This window comes from Polyodon spathula, chromosome 7 (assembly GCF_017654505.1).
Source record: "Polyodon spathula isolate WHYD16114869_AA chromosome 7, ASM1765450v1, whole genome shotgun sequence".
Taxonomy (NCBI): domain Eukaryota; kingdom Metazoa; phylum Chordata; class Actinopteri; order Acipenseriformes; family Polyodontidae; genus Polyodon; species Polyodon spathula.
Window position 1 is genome coordinate 25,616,786 of NC_054540.1, and position 10,931 is coordinate 25,627,716.

General features: G+C 36.4%; 1 protein-coding gene across 1 annotated transcript; it reads right to left on the reverse strand.

Annotated features, from left to right (window-relative positions):
* Positions 1-873: 873 nt before the first annotated feature.
* LOC121318425 (ADP-ribosylation factor-like protein 1) lies at positions 874-10,512 on the reverse strand. The gene is made up of 6 exons (XM_041255068.1): positions 10,403-10,512; positions 8,392-8,529; positions 8,009-8,090; positions 5,528-5,639; positions 3,678-3,856; positions 874-1,922 (listed from the first exon to the last, which is right to left on the reverse strand). Exons 1-6 carry the CDS (start codon positions 10,404-10,406, stop codon positions 1,892-1,894), a joined length of 546 nt encoding a protein of 181 aa, XP_041111002.1. The 5' UTR covers positions 10,407-10,512; the 3' UTR covers positions 874-1,891.
* Between the last annotated feature and the right edge of the window lie 419 nt (positions 10,513-10,931).

A 10,931-nucleotide genomic window follows, 5' to 3' on the forward strand; every position in this document is an offset into this window, starting at 1 on the left:
AGGTTGTTGTTGAAAAACATGTGTGACAGATAAAATCCAGTTGTGAATTACTGTTTTGTAATAAATACTGTCTTTTGCACACAAAGAACATTGAAGGACACGCACTTTTCTAGTGAGAAAACCCTGCCCTTCACTTTCACTGGAAAAAAAAAACTGTCCTTCACACTTTTCTAGCAGAAAAAACCCTGTCCCTCAGTTTAGTAGCACCCCACCCACCTCTTAAAATACAAAGCTAGCAGCATCAACATTCAGGCGTTCACTATGACCCACATCCATCATATGCACATGTAAACAATAAACAGACAGAAAGGATCTCAATATAAACTCTAACCTTCTTAATCCAGTCCAAAGCAAGTTTCCTTACAACTGGATAAGCAGCTTTCTTAATATTTATAAATATGTGGCTCATAAAATTCTTATTTTTATCTATCTACATTAAGTCGGTTTATATCACAATTAGATATGCGGTTTGCAGTGGTGTAACCACTAGTTAGTGCACAAATGTTGCCTCATTTAGTTTAGTCGTCTCATGTTTTCTCAATCTGTCATACCATACTGATAATGAATTTAGTGTTTGTGAAGTGTTCTGAAAAGTTAGTACAAAAAAAGCCTTTTCCTTTCAAGCATTGATCATTCGGAAACACTGACTGCAAAAGCCATTAAGCTTTGGTCTCTACCAACATACAGGAATCAACATGCAACCTTGTAGTCAAAATTTAATGGCACTGAAAAGTTACTGAACCGCTCAGATTCCCCATACTGCATATATTATTAACTATAATAGTACAGTATATCATTTAACTATCTATAATAGTACATTTAAATTTGACTTAGTGACTCAAACTGTCAACATATTAAAACAGAACACAACAATTATGTTATACGGTTTATTGATTTTCATGAATTCTTCACATTTTACATAAGCCATCCCCTACTGTAAATGTCGATAAATAAACATAAAATCCAGGAGTAAAAATCACTACAGATGGGTGTGCATTAGTGTCTGAATACAAACAAAAACTTATAGGAAACAGATGACCAGAAACCAAAATCTCTCCCATGAAACTGACAATACCCCAAAAAGCAAGCCTAACATGAACTGGAAAAATAACAAATGCACATAAATATAAAATAATTAACACCGGTACATAAACTGCAACGAAAGGAATAAAAATAAGTAGTTTACAGTACAGAGTGGTGTTTACGTCAGTTGCCATGGATCCTGTCATACATGGAATACGACAGGATCCATGGGTTTTTATGTTTTTTTATGTCAGACACAGGTCATCATGCCAATGTTCTCTCGATGTTCACTTTAACTGGATGAGTTTCACTTCCCTGTAATCTGAATTAAAAAGGATGCTGCCTTTAACCCGTGAACACGCTCCCCTGTTTATACGGTTTCTTACTGGAAGTAATTAGAGGTGACGAGGTCAAAGGGGTTGAAACAACAAGATTAAAGTATTACAGAAGACCCTTCAACTTATTTAACAACATTATCACTACTTACCGTTGCTGAACTCTTTTTTTTTTTTTTTTTAAACACAAATCACAGTCACGGGTCATTGCTTCCAAAGTATCACAGCTCACATCTGAAACTGTGTAAATAAACACTACAAATTCAGAAGACAGCAATGTGGCTGAGGAGGGACTTCTATTTAGACAGAAGTATGGGGCAAGAGGACATTCATAATGCAAACTGAAAATTTCCCCATTCACATTCGTGAGTCAGTGAAATGACTTTGGGGAAAAACAACGCAGTTGATCAACGACCAGGGTGTTCGTGTTTAAAAACAAAATACCAACAACACTCGGTACACAGGAGGTAACAACAGAAAGAAGTGAGGATATTTCAAAACACAGGGTTTACTGTAATGCCTAAAGAAGGTTTTTACTGTCTGGTCTTCAGTGCTTCAACCAACCTGCAAATAGATCAGAGAAGAGATATTCAGAAAGCTGCTTTTTAAATTTATAAATCATGTTTGTCTGTGTGTATGTGTATATGTCTGTCTGTCTGTGTGTGTGTGTCTGTTTGTGTGTGTGTGTGTGAGTGTGTATGTAAGTATGTATGTATGTATGTTATATATTACTATGAATAATATACATAGATATATATACACACACACACACACATATACACCGAGTATACAAATCATTAGGAACACCATCCTAATATTGAGTTGCACTCCCTTTTGCTCTCAGAACAGCCTCATTTCGTCGGGGCATGGACTCTACAAGGTGTCGAAAGCGTTCCACAGAGATGCTGGCCCACGTTGATTCCAATGCTTCCCACAGTTGTATCAAGTTGGCTGATAGTGGATCTCTTCTCCGAATAGCTCGTTCCATCTTATCCCACAGATGCTCAATTGGATTGAGATCTGGTGACTGGGCAGGCCAGTAAGCTGAATGTTGAACCATTCCTGGACAATCCTAGCCTTGTGGAATGGGGCATTATCGTGCTGAAAAAATCCATTAGCAGATGGATACACTGCTGCCATGAAGGGATGCACCCGATTGGCAATGAAGTTCAGATATCGTGTGGCATTCAAACGCTGATCCACTGTTATCAAGGGGCCCAATGTGTGTCATGAAAACACACCTCACACCATCACATCACCACCACCAGCCTGCAATGTTGACATGTGGTATGATGGATGCATGTACTCATGTGGTTTTCTCCATACCCTAGTCCTCCCATCAGCGTGAAACAGCAGGAACCAGGATTCATCAGACCAGACAATGTTTTTCCAATCCTCCAGTGTCCAGTGTTTTCGTTCCTTAGCCCACTGCAACCGCAGTTTCTTGTGTTTTGCTGAAAGAAGTGGAACTCTGTTAGGTGATCGGCTGCCATACCCCATTCGTGTGAAGGTACAACAAGTTGTGCATTCTTTTATGGGTCTTTCGGCACCAATGTTGTACTGGACTGTCAGTTGACTAACTGTAGCCTGTCTGCTCTGCACAATTCGTGTCAGCCTCCTTTGGGCTATTTCATCAGTGAGCTGTTTTCGACCACTGGATGTCCTTTGGGTGGACCAGCCTTGATACATAAGGGAAACTGCCGAGCATGAAAAACCCAGCAGCGTTGCAGTTCTTGACACTCAAACCAGTGCGTCTGGCACCTACTACCATACCCCGTTCAAAGGCACTAAAATCTTTTGTCTTGCCCATTTACCCTCTGAATGGCACACATACACAATCCATGTCTCAATTGTGTCAAGGCATAAAAATCCTTCTTTAACCTGTCTCCCCTTCATCTACACTGACTGAAGTGGATTTAACAGGTTACATCAATAAGGGATCATAGCTTTCATCTGGATTCACCTTGTCAGTCTATTTCATAGAAAGAGCAGGTGTTCCAATGTTCTGTATACTCAGTGTGTGTGTGTGTGTGTATATATATATTCTAAAATGTAACTTTCAGTCAAAAGTATGCATTGGCATAGTTAAGCAGTGTGTCTGTTTTTAAACATCTGTCTAGAATGCTTTAAGGATTTTATGAAACTAGTTGTAATTTCTTTGAACGTCCAGACGAGCCACCAAAAAACAAAATCATTTGGGTATCACACGTTTTGTTTGTGGATCAGGATTTAAAGCAGGCATACATTCTTTTTTTTTGCTGCGTCTGCTTTTTTACAGACCTCAAAAATATATAAAACATCAGACTTTGTGCAGCATACCATTCCATTGCCTCGTCCAATCCAGTGCCTTTAGTTGCTGACGTTTTAAATATCTGCCACTTTCTGTCTTTTAGTGCTGGCAAACCAAGTGAATTTGCTACTTCAGTGGGTGTCATAGCCTGTTCCATATCCTGTTTGTTTGCAAACACCACCAATATAGCTTTTTTGAGTTCCTCTTCCTGTAATAAAGAATATAACCATTTAGTTTAAGTACGTACGGGTGTTGCCACAATATCCTTGTTACAGGAGATATGTATCCCCAACGCCGTAAGGAAATCTGTATCATTAGACTTAAACAAATATAACCACTTCAAACATTTTGATTTGGCAACAAGACGCACAATAACATTTTAGGTACTTTTAAAGTGCCTAAATCTCACCATAATATATATATATATATATATATATATATATATATATATATATATATATATATATATATATATATATATATATATATATATACACACACACACACAGCTCTGGAAAAAATTAAAAGACCACTGCAAAATTATCAGTTTCTCTGGTTTTACTATGTATAGGTATGTGTTTGGGTAAAATGAACATTTTTGTTTTATTCTATAAACTACTGACAACATTTCTCCCATATTGTCATTTAGAGCATTTATTTGCAGAAAATTACAACTGGTCAAAACAACAAAAAAGATGCAGTGTTGTCACACCTTGAATAATGCAAAGAAAATAAGTTCATATTCATTTTTAAACAACACAATACTAATGTTTTAACTTAGGAAGAGTTCAGATTTGGTGGAATAACCCTGATTTTCAAACACTCAGCTGTATATGTGTGTGTATATATATAAGAAATAACCCACACGCCCATTGCCATTTACAGTAACATTTTTTGAGATGAAATGACATTTGTGAATTGAAAGCAGACTGATGGAAGGAAGGGAGGGAGATGGGAGGGAGGATTCAAGGATTCAAGGAACAGCTGAACACTGCACTGCATTGGCACTTGAGGGGAGGGGCTTCCAAGTGTTTTTTTTTTTTTTTTCAAGAGAAGCTGACAGATAATTTGCACAGTGCTGCAGTCCTTCCCGTCCGCGGCGAGCACAATAGAATTCTATACTGAATCCAACCTTGTTTAAAAGCTCAACGGTTGTGTCAGCAGAGAGCAGGAGAGATTTTAACTTTGGTATAAATATGTTTATGAGATTGGAGTGTAGTGGTGAGATGTATCTGTTGTGTCGAGTTTAAATATTGCATACTCGCTAGTCAGTTTTATAAGGCGCTATTCAGTTTAATAAGTAGATGCAGCTGCTGCATATACAGTACGTGCTGAGTGAGACTTGCGTGATGATTTCTCAGATGGCTTTCGAATAGTGTTACTGCTACTGCTTGCCTCGGAGTTTTCTTTGTTCTGTTCTCTAACTAAATAAACACCACAGTATGTTTTCCAATTGTTCTGTAATTCTTAGTAAGAGATGAAAAAAAAAAAAAAAGATTGTTGAGTGATTTAAATGCTGTTTCAGTTGCATGTTGACATTTTTACCTACAGAAACACTGTTTAGATAATTGTTACTATTAAGGCGTAGTAATATTAATAGATCAGGTAAGTAAGTTGGTCTATGATGTCATAGCCGTGCGGTAAGACAATTATTAACGCACGGTCACGTGATCTTGTTCAGCCAATCACAGCACTTAATTTATCCAAGCCATTTTATAAATATATATACACACACTGTTCATTTATCCTTGCCAATTTTATTTACAAAACATTTTCAGAAAAGCAAAATAAGGATTATTCAGATTTTACATATACAAAGCTGCCTACTGTACTATTTACTGTAAATGTAGAATTTCATGAAACTACACGGTTTCCTTACCTCCAACATGGCAACCAGTTCTGACTTGGAGATCCCCATTCTGTCTCTATCACAGCTGTCCACTACATAAATGATTGCATCAGTGTTGGAGTAATAACAACGCCAGTACGGCCTAAAAGATATAAGAAAATTACACTACTTAAATCATTCACAGCACATATATTTCTATAGTACAGGCAGTCCTCGCACTTACATGACACAACTGGTTCCTGAAAGCCGCGTTGTAAGTCAAAGCACATTTTCCCATAGGAACAATGTTATAAATTAGGGTTACGTTCCTGACTGTTTGACTAGACAACATATTTTTACAAAAATGACCCGTTATATTGTACTCACGCATTTATTTAACTCTTTACACTCAGCCCGTTGATTTCAGGGCGCCGGTGACCCAGTGGTTATGCGCATATTTCTCAGGCACCGTAAAAGCCATCTACCTGGCTTGTTTAAAAGTACAGAGTAGGCGCTTTCCAATAACGTATTCAGTCTGTGTATGCGGTACTCCTAGCCAGAAATACAATCGCCTGAAGTTAAGCCCCTTGTGACAGAGTTCACAGGTTAGGTTTCGTTTTGAGTCAACTGCTCTTATCAGGCATTGTTAAGGGCAAATAAATTCTAAAAAAACAGTAACATGCATAAAAAAAAAAAAAACACTAAGTGGCTGAGTCAAGGCGACCACGACAGGTACTGCGGTTCGGGCACCGAGCATGCGCACATGATGCATCGCTCCTGTCTCGCCGTGTTGTAAATGCCGTATCGATATCACAAAGTTGAAGCAGGGTAATAATGCATGAGTCATAAGTGCTGTGCACTGTAAGTCGAGGAGCTCCTGAACTGCTATTTTAGTGACAGACAACACAGTTTGTGGTTTTTTGTTTTTTTGTTTTGTTGTTTTTTCTTTTTCTTTTTTTTTTTAAATATAAAGGACACAGAAGGTCTCTAGGCTTTCTAAATCTAATCTTCAAGCAAACTATCTCACTGCACGTGCAGTTGAACATCCCAAATATTACTTGTGCATGGCACAAATGTAGCTCTCAATTGGTAATTGACCTGGGCTATTCACCTTAATGGACAGCACTACTATACTACTACTTCCAGCAATTTTCACAATCACCCAAAATAGTTTTTACAAGAATCTCTCTTGGCTTGTGTAACAGGGGAAGGTGTTACGTGCATGGGTCATCACTGAATAACACAGCATTGGGTGTTAACACGCCACACAGGCAGGTAGATTTAATCAACACAGGTGCTGCCACTAGGGTACCAGCAATGGAAGCCCTAGTGTGAGAATTAATAAAGAAAACAAAACAAAGCTAAAAATAAACTTTTGCCACACAAGGCGAGCGATATTCTCATTAAAAGGGACATCCCGCTCCAGGAATCTACTACACTACTAAACCCTCTCAATACTAGTTGGGATCAACGTCCCCTAAACTAACCTACTGTTGTTGTTCCCCATGTCCAGGCCTCTCAGAGACTCCAGGTCTTTATGACAGTCCTGGCTGGGCACAGCCTTCACAGGCACCGTCCTGCAGTTGAAGGATTCTGTAGCAGTTATCCTGTGGAGCGGACGTTCTACTCCTCAATGTAAACAAAGCGCCCCTCTGAGCAGACACCCTTTGAGCTGCGCACAGCCTGGTGTAATCGCATTTTGCGCAAATATGCCTTATTTCATCTGTGAGTGCATTAAGAAGAATGGAAGATACAGCAGCAAACCATCTGCGATCTAAAGGTGTTTATATAGTATTTACTTTCATTTTGGATCAGTTTATTTACAGTATTACTTGACTACTTTTAATTTATATTGGTATAACTTGCTTGCTGTTACTGCAAACGAAATGTGTCAACTTACAAGACTGATTCAGACACCCTAAATAAAAAAAAAAAAAAAAATTTTAAAAATAAAAAAATGCACGATCGGGTGGTTTTGAAAACAATTTTATTTTGTGAAAAAGACGCTGAAGACCTGGAGCCAAAACCATCCTTTAATTTTGCACCAGAGTATACAGCAAAAGACTAATCCACCCGCCGTTCCTCTCTACATGCTTTCAAGATGCTCACATTCCTCTGTGTGCACACACCAACAAAATAAGTGAGTATGCGTCATTATGTTTTTTTTTTTTATTCATCACAAATCTTGCATATTTATGTTTTCCTGTTTATAATGTTCTATTCTATTGAAATCTTTGTATGCATTATATTTATTAAAAATCTTTGTGTATGTTTGTGTTATATTTTTATTTTTTTTTTTTTTTTTTAAGTCATAAAAAATTAAAAGTACAAATCAAAAGTGTGTGTGTCTTATTTTACTTATGTTTTGCTGCCACATAGGGGAATGTTATATGTATTATTGATTTATGCTTTATTTCCTTTCTACAAATAGCAATTCAAATTATTTCAAAATCTGGTGCCTAACGTGCACCTTCATTTCTACATCTGGAGTTGTAAGGGTAACAATCCAAGTTTATGCTTTTAATGAATTACCTGATACTTGTCTGTCCTCCCAAGTCCCAGACTTGAAATTTAAGATTCTTATATGTCACTGTTTCAACATTGAAACCAATTGCTAAAGAAAGAAAAAAAGAAAATGATTTTAAATGAAACAGCTAATACCATAGTTATTTAATTAATACAATATGTTTTTTTTTTTTTTTTTTTCCCCCCAGGATACACAATTGAGACCATAAATGTTTGATAACCGAAGACAGAACTTCAAAGCATGCTCTTCGTCTACCGGTCTAGTCTATACTGATTCTGCAAAATATAAAATTATTGGAAAAGAAGTCACCATTGCTCCCACTTATCTGTGCAATCTGTGTTAAATGAAAAAAGTTAGATAGCAATTAGTAAATGAAGCAGATACTCACTGGGGATAGTGGTGACAACCTCCCCAACTTGTAGTCTGTACAATATAGTGGTCTTTCCTGCTCCATCTAGACCAAGAATCAAGATTCTCATCTCCCTTGTCCCAAATAAACCAGAGAAAAGCCTTGAGAAGAAGAGACCTTGAAGAAGATAAGAAAGTGAGATATTATTGTCATATAGCAAGATATATTCAGTTAATGTGCTACATACATAATCTGCAATACTGCTGTGAATAGTAGCAACTATCTACAGTTTAATGCACACTGATTAACTAAACACTGCAATGACATATGCCCACCTACTATTGTACAAAACTTTTTTTTGTCACCTGTTTAGAAGCAATATTGTTTAATTTCAATACTTTTGATTCTTGACAACATTTTGCAGGATTCTATATTAATCAAATGCACATCCTTGCAGCAATTTACATCAAATATGATGACTTGCAAGTAAATGTTGAATTGTGGAACAAAATAATAATATGTTCTAATGATTCCACCCATAAAACAACCAGGAGATTCTTTTAAAGGCTAAAGCGGAGTAAATGTCTCTGTATAGGAAACATATGCCATAAAGACTGATTTTTCGGCCCTGTCTAGAACAAAAGAAAACCACACAGGTATGACATTAACAGATCAGTCCTCAATGAGCAGGGCACAAAACTTTACAGTATAATGCTGGCCTTTTACATATGAATATGACTATGTTGATTTCAAGGAAGCTTTGTAGATTTGAAAACTTCAAAAGAACTAGAACCATAATGAACCAAAATAAAAGTCGAGTTACAAAAATAATAATAATAATAATAATAATAATAATAATAATAAATAATAATGGGTTTTAAATTCATTCAAAAGTACAGAGATAGCGAACATATTGCTTCTAGATAATAATAATAATAATAATAATAATAATAATAATAATAATAATAATAATCCAAAAAGTTGTAAGTTTCATGTGGAAGCTAAGATATCGCTAATATTAAAAATGATACTTAAAAATTATTAAACCGAACATGTCTTGCTCCGAGGCAAATTGTTGTCATCAATGAAAAGACAAATACATTCTGATTTAACCAAAATTTTAAAGTGGACCCCTTGTTTTGATCTTCCCCTTACCAAAAAAGTAAGTAAGTTAAAAAGAAATACCGGTACATCTTTACATGCATAACTTTAGTGCGGCAGAAATAACTGTGGTTCATAGATCAAACAGTATTCACAGAACAAAACCTAGGGCAAAGCAAGAAATCTATTATATTGTTTATTTCTGTAAAGAAAATAAAACAGTACAATGCATTTAATTACAATGCAGGTTTATCCCTCATAAATAATGTTCAATAGCCGTTTCTCATATTATTACTGTGTTTCAGACTGCACATATTTCACCTGTCACTTTACTTACTAGACCTCCGTATCAATAACATGTAGCCACGTTTTGCTGGAAGGTGCCTTTTATGATCCTTAACCGTACGACCCCCCGCATCAATGTTGCTTCCTTGTCCCCCTATTTATTCACTCCCCATAGGGCTCCTACTATTTTGTTTCCTTTGAGAACCGTTTTAAGGGAAATCATTCTTAGAAAACATCGACATAAAAACATGCCTACATAAAAAAATTAAAAAAACGCTTAGTAGTTGTTGTTATTAATTTATATTTGGGCACATTCACATACTCAGCAATTATGTTGTACAGAACATGGCTATAAAAGGTATGTAACTTTTCAGTCTATTCAACAAGATGAAAAATATCTCATCAATTAAAATAACATTCACCAGGCACATGTGTTGGATTTGTTGCCAATAACCACAACAATTATTAATGTCATATCCCCAACTCCAACTACTACAATTAAAAATAAGCACACGATGATGTGGTGCTGGCACACAAATGCCAGCAAACCACGTCCATTTCCTGGTTGTGAAAAGTGCAACTGTAAATTCACATTGTACTTGATTAAACACAATTCAATATGCCGCGTGGAATTTTAAAGTCAGATTAGTTTTGAATAACTTACCCATGTTGTTTTAAGTTCGGTTTCTCTTCTTTACGTCGTTAAAATTACCTTCCCACCTCTGTTGCTGCTGAAAATCTTAGTGACGTGTCGCTTTTTTGCAAGTAAAACTATCAGGCAGCTGGGTAGGTTTTGATTCGACACTGCTTCCTCTCATCTGGCAATAATAATAACATTTTAAACCAATGCTTTTTAATCAGAGTAATTCAAGTTTGTTTTTAATCAGTTTTTATATGGATTTTTTTTTTTTTTAAGTACTTTGTTGACAAGTGTCCTCACTGTGGCGAATGTACTTTATTCGTTACCAGCTAACCCATGTACTGAGCTCACATAACACAAAACCCTCGTCATGTGATAAGAGCCAATACTAGCTAGTGCGACAATATAACAGCTTAAAAATGCTGTAATGTAAAATCATTATGTATTGCTGTGTACAATGCATAGCCTATGTGACTATGCTGTTAAGAAACCAAGGGCTACACCAGTTTCCACGACTGGATTGATATACTGTTTGTTATAGCTGTGGAAGCAA